Source organism: Mauremys reevesii, linkage group 19 (genome assembly GCF_016161935.1).
Source record: "Mauremys reevesii isolate NIE-2019 linkage group 19, ASM1616193v1, whole genome shotgun sequence".
NCBI lineage: Eukaryota > Metazoa > Chordata > Testudines > Geoemydidae > Mauremys > Mauremys reevesii.
In genome coordinates, this window is record NC_052641.1 from 20,000,001 (window position 1) to 20,012,296 (window position 12,296).

At 37.9% G+C, this 12,296-nt stretch overlaps 1 protein-coding gene across 4 annotated transcripts in view; it reads left to right on the forward strand.

Moving 5' to 3' along the window:
* SEC16A (SEC16 homolog A, endoplasmic reticulum export factor) overlaps window positions 1-12,296 on the forward strand; it is a 40,606-nt gene that overhangs the window by 10,394 nt on the left and 17,916 nt on the right. For all 4 annotated transcript variants that reach the window (XM_039507176.1, XM_039507178.1, XM_039507179.1 and 1 more), the window contains exons 2-11: window positions 1-1,117; window positions 2,176-2,321; window positions 4,661-4,749; window positions 5,868-6,003; window positions 7,251-7,449; window positions 8,753-8,930; window positions 9,833-9,975; window positions 11,190-11,251; window positions 11,503-11,641; window positions 12,037-12,279. The exon at window positions 1-1,117 is cut by the window's left edge and continues 2,787 nt beyond it. In XM_039507176.1, the coding sequence (XP_039363110.1) occupies window positions 1-1,117; window positions 2,176-2,321; window positions 4,661-4,749; window positions 5,868-6,003; window positions 7,251-7,449; window positions 8,753-8,930; window positions 9,833-9,975; window positions 11,190-11,251; window positions 11,503-11,641; window positions 12,037-12,279 (2,452 nt within the window). The remainder of the gene's footprint in view (window positions 1,118-2,175; window positions 2,322-4,660; window positions 4,750-5,867; window positions 6,004-7,250; window positions 7,450-8,752; window positions 8,931-9,832; window positions 9,976-11,189; window positions 11,252-11,502; window positions 11,642-12,036; window positions 12,280-12,296) is intronic.

Consider the following 12,296-nt stretch of genomic DNA (forward strand, 5'->3'; position numbering starts at 1 on the left):
TAAACCTGTAACAAGACTCCAAGCTCCACATGCTGGTGGGATCCTCTCTGGGGAAAATGTGCCACTGTCTGTGATGCAGGTTGGATCTTCAGTTAATACTCCTCCATCTTCTAATCTGTCACATTCTAATTTATTACAAAGCCCTGTTAATTCTTCAGAAATCACCTCAAATCAATCCACAAATTTGTTGATGCAACCTCCATCTCAAACTCCAATTAATTTGGCTCCAGAAGGTCAAAAGAATGCTAATTCAGAAGGTTGTCTGCATGAATTTGCTAGTAAACCAGGATCTAACTCAGCTGTTTCTCCTGGGACAAATCTCCCCAGTGGGAATGCAAGTGTGTTGTTAGTTCCACCAGTGAATACCATGGTGCCTAATAATAATTCTACAAATGACTCACATAGTCATGAAGAAACTTCTGGAGCACTCGATTTTACAGTAACACGGACACTGGACAAAAGCAAGACCAGTAATCCTGTACAGATGCATAATCCATTATTTTCTTGTGGTCCAGTATTTCCTCAGCAACCAGTCAATCATGCTATCCAGGTGGGGCCAGACACACATGACAAACAACATTTCTATCAACAGGTAACAAAAGATGTGCAGCTTCAGGCTCCATCAGACAGAGCCACACAGGGGGCATTGCTTTCTCAGCCACAAAAGCAAACTGCTCAAATGCCGCAATCAGTACCTTCTGGGCAGTCCTTGGTTCCTTCAAATTATCAGATGGCTTCAGGAATTAAACTTACCCAAGCACCACAGCGACAAGAGAATCAGGTGTCAACTAATAGGTATTATCCAGCAGGTCCCCCAGAGGGTAGTTCAACACAGCCACCAACAAGCTATAGTCAAACAAGTCCTGATAAACAACCATTTTCTGGTCAGTCATTGAGTGCTCCAACTTCATCAGCATCTGTTACCACCAGTCATCCAGCCATGCCAACCATGCAACAAGAGCAAAATCCACCACCACCTCAGACTCCTCAGGATGCCTGTGGGCCACCACAAAACCCTTACTACTATTACAGACATCCTTATGATGCTTATCAGACTGCATATCCACAGCCTTACCCTCCCCTGGATCCTAGAACAGCAGCTCATCTCTATTACCAGGTAGAGCAGGAACTTTTTTTCTCTTTTCTCTCATACACCTCTACCTCGATATAACGCTGTCCTCAGGAGCCAAAAACTTTTACCGCGTTATAGGTGAAACTGCGTTATATTGAACTTGATTTGATCCGCCAGAGTGCGCAGCCCCCCACCTCCCACGAGCACAGCTTTACCGCGTTATATCGGAATTTGTGTTATATCAGGTGGCATTATAACGGGGTAGAGGTGTAATTGTATTGATGTATTTAGTAATTTTTTTTTCTGAATCATAATGAGTGTTTGAAGTGATCAAGAATATAGCATCTATCTTGAAAGATTCACTTTATATTTCATTAGAGTGAAATCACAATGTCAATAACATAATGCAAGAACTCAACAAAACTGTAGGTAATGGGAAAGCCTTTGGAAGGATTTTTGGTAACATTTTCATTACTAACTGGCAGCTTTAAAGCTAACAAACATGATACATATCTGATGTCAGAAAGCAGAATCAAAATTAATAGAAAAATTAATTTACAATCAGGAGTGTGAAAACCCAAACGTATAAAGACAGAACTGAAAATGGTGGATAAATTATAAACAGATTTAAGATAGGAAATGAGTATTAATACTGTTAACTTCCAGGAGTGACAGTGACTGCTATCTGAACACTGTTTTCTTGGCCTGTGTGAAAAAGATGGTAGTTTCAACCTTGTCCTAGTGGGACGGATGTCCAAATCCTAAAAATGCCTTACCTCCCAGTGGGACTATTGACAGTTTCAGAAGTATTTTCTTAAATTGGGTTTTAAGGCACGTTGTCAGGCAACAGTGTAGCCATGTGTACCCTTCGTGGCAAGATAAAGTACTTTAGTATCCATGGCTGTCAATACAGCCTCTTCCGTGGGTGCTAATTTCAGTTTTTTAAGATGGTGGGGAGAGGAAGAAGGGAAATTGAGTCATCAGAAAGGGGTTAGCCATAGCAAAATGTGTGCGGGGTGAGGGTTTTTTTTTTAATAATTCCATGTCAGATTTTCAAACAATTTAATTTACTAGTTGGTAATCTATAAACCTCTCTTCTCGAGGATGATGTCTATGGACAATATGGTCCCCGCTACCAGCACTATGATAGAAGCAATGCTGCCTATGCGGATCCTGGTGGTTATCGATACGGTGAGCCTGAGCGTCCTAGTTCCAGAGCTAGTCAGTGCTCTGATCGACCTCCTTCTAGGTATGTAATTACGGAACTATGCAAAGGTTTAGTGTGTCCTGATGGATTAAATTTAATTATGCATAATGAACTTTTATCTTGTGTAGCTCACAGTATGGGACCTAGATGGTGGAAATGAGTCTGTCAATATTGACAAAACATTCTACAATTTAAATTATACTTTCTATTAAACACATAATCCAAAAGTATGAATTGCAGATTGTTTGCTGCCTTTAGAGGTGAGGGAACGCAATGCCACGTATAAAATGACAATGATATGATTGCGGTCATCTCCTTACTGCTCCTTAAGCCTTCCTTCGTGGCCATTTGTAGGCTTTCATTACTGTCTTCCCATTAGAGGGGGCTCAACAATAGAATCAGTACTGATATTACCTATTTTCTGTCTGTCCACTGAGAGAGCAATGCAGATTACAGCCTCTTATTAGAGTTTAAGAGTAATGTTTACAAAGCTGTGTGTAAGAGGGAAATTCTCCAATCCTGTTAACAAATGGCATTTCTGCATGTACCTCCTAGGATTTGCTTTTGAAAACATACCAGTACATGTTGCCTACTGAGACACAGATTTTTTGTTCTCAGATAGGAGGGAGGATGAGAGTCAGATGAAAAAGTCCACAATTCTGCATCACGTCAACTTTTCCAATGATGACCTTCACTGTGGTGGTGATAAGCTCTAGCCAATTAACTAATAAAATAGCATAGAGTTGTGGGAGGGGATGTGGCAAAACAAGCCTGAAGTAAGAGGATGAATTGAAATTACTAATGTCAATCAAGAAGCAACCAGTTTCCCTTTTCAAGGGTAACTAATTTATAATAAATATTACATGAGTGATTTGTATGACTTTTTCATCCATCACAAGATATTGCTGTAGCAACAACATGTAAATTAGAAGTCGACAGGCTTTGAGAGAATGGATTGTCCACTGGAAAGCATTAACCTCCCACCAGTTGTCATCAGCTATATTTTCAGTAATTCTGCTATGGAACCTCCTTTACCTGGAATAATACGTATTGACAGCCTCTAAAAGGGAATGGAGGAAGTTATGGGTTTAAGGAGCAGTACAAACAGCTGCAATAGTCTTGTGCACATCTGAACCTCAAAAAAAAAAAAATAGTGAGAATTTGTGGTGAGATGAGTTAATGGGATTGCTTTCTCTTAATAGCACTGTTCTCAGTGCACATCATCACTCTCTTACAGATAGTATTTCAAAGCTCCTTGGAATCACAGCCTTGTAAAATTATTCTTGCCCTCTCGCTGTACATTTTTTTTTAAAGAGATGAATAAAATTTAGTCTCTTTATCGTAATAGAGAGCAGACAAGTAGATTTTTGTTTGGGTTGATAAATTTTCCTGACCATTTGTGCAATTACACAACTTTACTGGTCCTTCTGTCTAAATGTTTTTAATGCTTTTATAAAGTTCATATCTACCCTGCTAAGACTGAGCAAGACTAAATAATTATTTTATTTTTAACCAAAATAACAGATTTCTTCTATTAAAAATCAGTGTTTTATTGCACAATCTTTGACTTAACTCATGGTCCTGGCTCACAGTGGTAAGTTAAAATTTTCAAAAGACACAAATGGGAATTGGTTGCCTTAGCTGCCTTTTGAAAATCTCTCCCAAAGTAGTCCAGGTTGACAAAATCTTATCAGATCAAATTCACTCCTGCAAGAGTGGATGCTGTCTTTACAAGCCTCCCACTCATTGCTACGCTGCTTGCACCTCTCTTCACCTATTCAGGCACTCACTGAATGTACACTACCAATTATGTGATGGGTTTGTGGTGTGGACAGACTTTCAGATTCATTTAATTGGTGGCATTGGTTACTAAAAAATTAATCCTGCAGAAATGGAAAAGTTGATCCCCACCAAACATTTGTTCCTGGTTCAATAATATGGCTGACCTCGCATGAGTGGCTCTAGAGCTGAGAATAGTTACCTCAATACCTAGTTAGCTATACTGGCAGCCTCAGCAGAGAAGCCAGTAAGAATGCCAGTTGTAGAAATGGCTTTTGTGATATGTTTGACTGTCCATAAGTGACTGGACTGACCACCAAATCTGTTCACAAGCCACTTAAGCTATTGTACGGTAACACCTTTCAGTCACTGATCATATGGAATGATTTGAATTAGTGATGTTCTGGTATATAGGCTCTAGTTCTCTGAACCTTCCACTTCCTGTAACTGCAATTTTTTAAAAACTATAACACTAGATATTCTGCTCTCATAGTGAGAATAACCATCATCAGCTGTGTGTATCCTCTAACAACTTTAAGAATAGTCACTATGCCTGTTTTAATCATGGTATTTTATCTCCTGTATTTTTTTTCCTCTTTCAGACAGGGGTATACTGAAGATTATTATAATCCAAAAAGTGGTTGGAATGATTACTATGCAGACTACTATGCAAACCCATATAATTATGGAGGTACAGTTGGACAATGAATTCTAATTTTTTCTGAGTTTAGTTGGTTCAGAAAAAACATGGGAAGTATATTAAAATTAGCATCAGAGAACTGTTATAAAACTAAATTTGTGGTCTTTTACTGAAATAATGATATTGTCATATTTTCCACAGCTAATGAGAATAAAGCTTTCAGTTTGTTGAAAACTGATCCTCCTGCATTGCGGTTGTCCTTAATGCTTTGCTATCATCTCTGTATCCTTGGTTCAGTAGGAGGAAAAAGCAGAGAATTAAGTTTGAATTTGTTGTTTTGATTCCCTATTTGACAATGAGGAAAATGGTCAAACTTTTCTTTTGCCTTTAATTTATCATGGTAAAATTATATGGTGGCACATGTATGGGATTGCTTGCTATAGTGTACAACATATATCACTGTGCCCACTTGTGCCTGAACACATGTATTGTGGACAAATTCTTAATCACTGGAAAACTAGTTAATGATCAGAACATAAATTGACTCTACCTCAAAATGTAGTGCTCCGCAAAAATAATATGCCCCACAGTCACCCATGGGTTAACAGTGTTCTGGAGATCAGCACTTGAATTCTGTCAGACCAATGGGTTCTCTCCTCCAAACTCCAGGATTTTATATTGAAAGTTTCCATATCTTCTTGTAGAAATAATTTTATCATAACTTAGCCTCATGGTAATTTAGATGAAAAGATCTATTAAATTGCAGAGACCATCCCCTTGAAAGAGTACAGTATAGTATCCAGATAAGGTACATAACAGTAATCTGATAACTACACTTGGGTGTAACCAAATTTATCACAGGGACATGAAATTGATATACAGCTTTTTTGCTTACAGTTCAACAATTCAGTCTATAACTTTTATTTGATCTCATCTGGTTCTGGCAAAATGTATGAGTATACATATTTCTAATAAAATTAGTATCTCAACTTTGTTTTGAAAGCTTTTTTTTTTTTAATTGGATTTGTACAATAGTTATCTCAGATGGTAACAAAACATAGGTGTATGCATTTCAGGAGGGAACAAATAGAGACGTTCTGTGAGCAACTTACTGGGCAAAGATTTTAGATTAAACCCGTTCTTTTTTTTTTTTTTTTTTTTTGTTAAAGATCCAAGTCGCTGGGAACGTTATCCATCAGCATATGACTCCAGATATAGAGATCCCAGAAGTTATGACCAGAGATACTGGTATGACACTGAACAGAATCCATACCAAAAGAGAGAGGCATATCCATATGATAACAGGTTTGTAATCCATGCCCTTTATTTGCAGGCTTTGAGATATGGCTCTTTAGTGTAATTTACTGAAACTTTTGATTATCCAGAAAGCTTCAGAGTTACAAGTTATTCTGTAAAAGTTCTGGACAGCATTTTTTTAATTCATTTTGAAGGAAAGTATCTTACTCTAGGTAGGCAAATCTATTGCATGACAGATTATGAAAATGTTTGAGGTATAAAACAGGATTTTTTAAAGTGTTCTTTATCGGTCTGTATGTTTCTTTATGGCAAGGAGAATTGTTATGGAAATTGACGTACATTGGATAAACCAGCTTTGAGAGAATGATTTTAGGAAAAATAGGACTTATTTTGTAACTAGCTTTTTAAATGGCTTAGTACAGAGTCTAAACAGAAACCAACATAGGAAAATGTTCTTCAAGTTTTCTGTGTTAGATGGATTCAGAATGGGATATTGGTCTTAATTTTGAATAGCCTAGATCAGGGGTCAGCAACCTTTCAGAAGTGGTGTGCCGAGTCTTCATTTATTCACTCTAATTTAAGGTTTTGCGTGCCAATAATACATTTTAACATTTTTAGAAGGTCTCTTTCTATAAGTCTATAATATATAACTAAACTATTGTTGTATGTAAAGTAAATAAGGTTTTTAAAATGTTTAAGAAGCTTCATTTAAAACTAAATTAAAATGCAGAGCCCCCCGGGCCCGGTGGCCAGGACCCGGGCAGTGAGAGTGCCACTGAAAATCAGCTCGCGTGCTGCCTTTGGCACGCGTGCCATAGGTTGCCTACCCCGGCCTAGATTTTTGCAATTAGTCTAAACAACATTTCAAGTTGAAAGGGATACTGTCAGGGTAAAATGATGTCTTTTTAAAAACTGATTTTCATACTTTTGCTACTAACACATAGTTACTAAAAAATTGAAACTCTTTACTCCATCGTTTGTTTACTTTTTGCACTTCATTTTGGACAGTGAACACAAGACTAGTCAATTTCACTTTGTGGTTCTCAGGTACTTGCTATAAAGCTGGGTTTAAATCACAGCTAGAAAATACTTTCAAGGGAAAAAATAACTGAAGATATTTCTATTAAATCAGGTTTTGGACTGTCTACTTTACAAAACCTAAATCTGTGGACTAGTTTGTGACATGGTCTCTTTAAACTGTACTCTCTAGTTTAATGGACACAAATATCCACTGAAGTTAGTTCTTCCCAGGATACAGGTTCTTATCTTTATTTTCATGTTTCATTGCTCTTTAGACAAGACCGATATGAAGATCACTGGCGATATGATCCTCGCTTTGCTGGAAGCTTTGATGATGAAACTGAGCCTCACAGAGACCCTTATGGTGATGAATTTGACAGACGAAGTGTCCACAGTGAACATTCTGCCCATAGCCTCCGTAGTTCCCACAGTGTTCATAGCCATCAGAGCAGCTTCAGTTCTCGCTCTCAGCAAGTGAGTTTCATGTGAGAGCATCATGTGTGTGACTTTGTTCTGTTAACCCGCTTGATGTTAGGAATGGGGTTACCTGGCAATCTCTTGGATCAAATCTCTAGAAGCTAGTGGAAGATCATAAACATACAAAAGTTACAATTATTTCTGTTCTTAGCTTGGGTAATAGAGGCATATTTTGAAAGTTCATATTCAGCAACTAGAGACAGAAGATTGTGCCACAGTATGTGCTTGATTTTAAAATATTTATTTAGTAGTTCTTAGAGTCTTTCATTAGAACTGGGGCTCAAGTTGTGCTTGGTGCTACATAAGAACATAGGAAGAAATGGTCTCTTTGGCTAAGGGCTTAGTCCTACAATTCACTGGGCATGGGAGCACTGCTACATTTTACTATAGTTGAGAATGTGTCCACATTCCTATTTTTATATATCCTGTTCCTCCCAACATCACAAGCATAAAAACTAATGCTGGGCTGAAACTTGGAATACATTTAAAGAGTTGAGGCTGTTGAATTGATATGTAGAACAGTCTTCTACTGTAAGGTTTAAAAAAAAAATTACTCTTCTATTTTAAGTACAAATGCACAGATAATTCCATGAAACATTTTTTACTGGTAGATGATTCTTGTATACTGTTAGTAGAGTTTGCACTTGCATTATCTGTAGTCTCATATGTTAACCTTCCAGAAATCCAGATGTAGTTTTAAATTTAGTCATCCATTTGGGACCCAAATGTTTCATTGATATTGGACATGGAGAATTGGAGGCTATCCAGGCATTTATACCGAGTATCCATACTCAATCTAGTCAGATTTTCTCTTAAGTCAGGAGAGGCACTAAGAAAAGGTTGTGGGGTCGGTCTGATCTTGGCTGAGCTGCGGATGAAGCCACACTCCAGTCTGCAAATCATTCTGTGAATTTTTATTCTTGGCAAAATACACATGCGAATAATCATTTAAAAAAGGAGGGGGAGGAGTTGGTAAAGAGAGAAGTAAACCCACATGTGCAGTCTGAGGTGAGCAAATCAAATTGTAAGAGGGGAACAAAGGGAAGTAGAGCATTAAAACAGACAACAAACTATTTTAGCTCAAGTCCATTATACCACTTGATTCATTGTGCAGCTTTCATAAATCCAGTCAGTCCTGTGCAACTTACTATATTAAAATACTTATAGGGAGCCCATATAGCTGCTAAGTGGGAGATAAAAAGCTCCTCAGTCCTGCTTGCCACGTTATTCAGCAGAAGGGGAAAGAATCACATGGGCTATTATGTCTGTAATGCAACAATTACTAATATGTTCTATTCAGAGCCAGCTTTATAGAAGCAACCATGATCTGACAGCTAATGCATATGAAACCACCACCCAGCCAGTCTCGCTTCACACAGATTATCCATACGGAGGATACCCTGCTAACTTTGATGGTCAACAGCCTTTTACAGATTATGGTTACTCAGCTGAAACTGGATGGCCATCTGTAGAACAAGGTATTTGCAGAAACATGGGGGAAGGTCGGATTGAGAGGGTAGTTAACAATTCTATGCTTTTGTGCCTTTCATTCAGCTTTAAAATGCTTTACAAACATTTATTGAACCTATTGGTAGTAAAGACACCTGTGTTCATAATAGATATTAAACTGATACCAGTAGAATGTAATGTTCCCTATTTGTAGAGTCATAGATATGAGCTATACCTAAGGTAAGTTTTGCTCACTGTGAGGATAGTCCCTTGCTTGTTCTATCCTGGGTTGTCACTGAACAGTTCCATTATTTTATGGCCAGATATTAATTGCTACTGTTACGTATTATGTACTGCACACTTAATTTGCATTTGTGGTGTTTGCTTTAGAATCATGTGTATATAATGGGATACTGTAAAACTCTCGACTCCAAGCATGCTTTGAATTCAATCTACTCTTAATTCATGGAGAATCTTTAAAATAAACATACCTTAGAAACAATTCTGTTTATATAATCCTTTGATTTTTCTATTAGCCTTGCTTCTTGCAGTTAAACAGCAGTGTTTCTAAAAAGAGTTTTTCATATAAAGTATCAGTAGTTTTTTAAGAAAAGATTTGTCAGAAGTCCTCTAAAACATAGAAATGTACTGGGGATTGATAAGCAAAAATAATGTTCAGGTTCTCGGTACCGAATTTTTTCTCATTATTTCAGATTTCTGAGAGTTCTGCTCTCAGTACTGTCTTGCATTTGATAGGACAGTATAGCTATTAACTTGTTGAAGATGGTGTTTAGCCAACTTCAATAACTAGTTTGTTTCATGTTTGCTTTGATTGTGATAAGAACTATATAGAAAACTAAATAAAACGTAAATAACTAAGTTGCTGCAAGGTAATTGAGTCACTTGATTCTGATCTTTCTCTCTACTGTAGTCCCATCAAGACCCTCGACACCTGAGAAATTTTTAGTGCCTCATGTCTGTGCAAGGTTTGGTCCTGGGGGCCATCTGACAAAAGTGCTGCCAAACCTGCCTTCAGAAGGACAGCCGGCTTTGGTTGAGATACACAGTATGGAGGTAAAGCAAAAGTGCACCAGGAATACAAATGTGTTTATGTTTATAATATCTTGGCGTTTTTTTCTAAAGGGAAAATAGGGCACTTAAGTTTTGTTATGGCTTTCTGTTGTATGTGCGTTAGTTTATAGAAAAACAAATGTTGATTCTTTGCTTCTGTAAGTTTCCTTATGTTTTCACTTTTGATTTCTCTGCAAGCCCTTAGTGTAGAATAGCTATCTTCTTTTCTCACTGTGGCATTTGATTAATTAAAAAAGGATTTCCAAGTCCTAGGAAGGTTGGGGTCTTGATTTTTGTGTGAATGCAGCCATTGATTGAGACATGAGCATTTGTACCTTTCTGTGCCGACTGCGACGGTGATGATTTGCTATCTTAGTGTATGGCTACGCAGCCTGTGGCCGTGGATCTCTGAGCCTGGGTTGTCAGACTCACAGGGCTTGAGCTACCATGCTAAAAAAGCTGTGTAGACGTTGCCTCTTAGGCTTTCAAGCCCACCTCATCTTTAGGCTTCCAAGCTCCAGCCCGAGCCACACTGTCTACGCAGCTATTTTTAATGCAGTAGCTCAAGCAGGAGTCAGTTGACCCAGGCTTGGAGGCTCTCTGGGTAGACTTACCCATGTTGGAAGGAGATTAAGTACCTCGGGTGTATTTCCCTTTCTCTTGTGACTCCACCAGTGGGCCAAAGGAATACAAAGTTTTTGGTCACTAGAAAGATGTGGACAGATTGGAGAGAGTTCAGAGAAGAGTGACAAGTGAGTTGGAGGATCTAATTTATGGGGAAAGAGTAGAATGTGGCCAACATGACCAAGATAGAACACCATTATCTACAAGTATGTGAATGGTGTACACAGCAAGGAGACAGAGGAATTATTTAGAATGTCACAAGGAGATATGAAAAGGAAAATGTAGGTTTAATACCAGGAAAAACTTCCCATGAGATCTTCTGCTTTGGAATAATTTCTCATGGAAAGTAATTAAAACATTTTAAACTGGATTGGACAGGGCCCTAACGAACATACTATAGGGAAAACAGCTGTCCAGGAGTGGTAGACTAGATGACACCATAGGTTATGTGTAGCTTTTATTTATTTATGTATTTTATTTTGATACACTGTTAGGTACAAAATGAATTACTGTATAAATAGTGGAATTTATAGATGTAAGAGCTACTCATCATGCTTTTATGGTTTGTATTTTTTTTGTTTTGTTTTTTTTAGACTATGTTGCAACATATGCCAGAACAAGAAGAGATGAGAGCCTTTCCGGGCCCTCTTGCTAAGTATGTTTTATGGATTTCATAAGCTGTTTTAAAGTTTTCTCAGGGTTAATTTTTACTTGTAATTTTGCATGGCCACAAATAATAGATTTAAACTGGTTAGATCAGATATCTCTTATCTATATTCCTCAAGCCTAAATGTTACTGGAGGTTTGACTTTGCTCTGTTCTACATACTACTTATTATGGTGATGATGATGTCTGGCACTTCATACTGATTCTTTGTTTCATTGCATACTTTTCTTCCTCTTCCAGAGATGATACCCATAAAGTGGATGTCATTAATTTTGCACAAAACAAAGCCACACAGTGCTTTCAGAATGAAAATCTAATTGACAAAGAGTCTGCAAGCCTGCTTTGGGATTTTATTGTATTGTTGTGCAGACAGAATGGGGTATGTCATATTTCTTAAATCTTTGTAAGCTTTCTCTTGATGCCCTGAAGGTCAGTTTGCAGAGCCTTTATCTTTAGGTTTTAGATAAGAATCTTAAGATAAAGCAGCTCCATTTATGTGAAGGTGGCAAGAGTACGTAAGGTGTTTGTACTGGGCCAAGAATGCAGGTCTAATACTCAAAAGGCAGGCATTCCTCCTTGCTGTTTTGAAGTGCAAAATAAGATGAGAGCAATGGGTCTTCATCTGTATAGTCCCAATGGGACACCTGAGTTGGCCAATCCAATCTTATCTCCTTTTGTCCAACCCACTGCATCATTTGTGTTAATTAACTTGTTGAACTTCAAGTGTTTAAAATAGTTCAGTCAAATGAGTGATTGAATTTGTTTCATTTATAGACTGTAGTGGGCACAGACATTGCAGAGCTTTTGTTACGAGATCACAAAACAGTTTGGCTTCCTGGAAAATCGCCCAATGAAGCAAACTTGATTGACTTCACTAATGAGGCTTTGGAGCAAGTGGAAGAGGAGTCTGGTGAAGCTCAACTCTCATTTCTCACCGATAGTCTTATAACCACAATTGACAGTCTTGAAAGAGAGACGGAGAGATTCAGGGAGCTTCTGCTTTATGGTCGTAAGAAGGTGAATGCTCATATTGT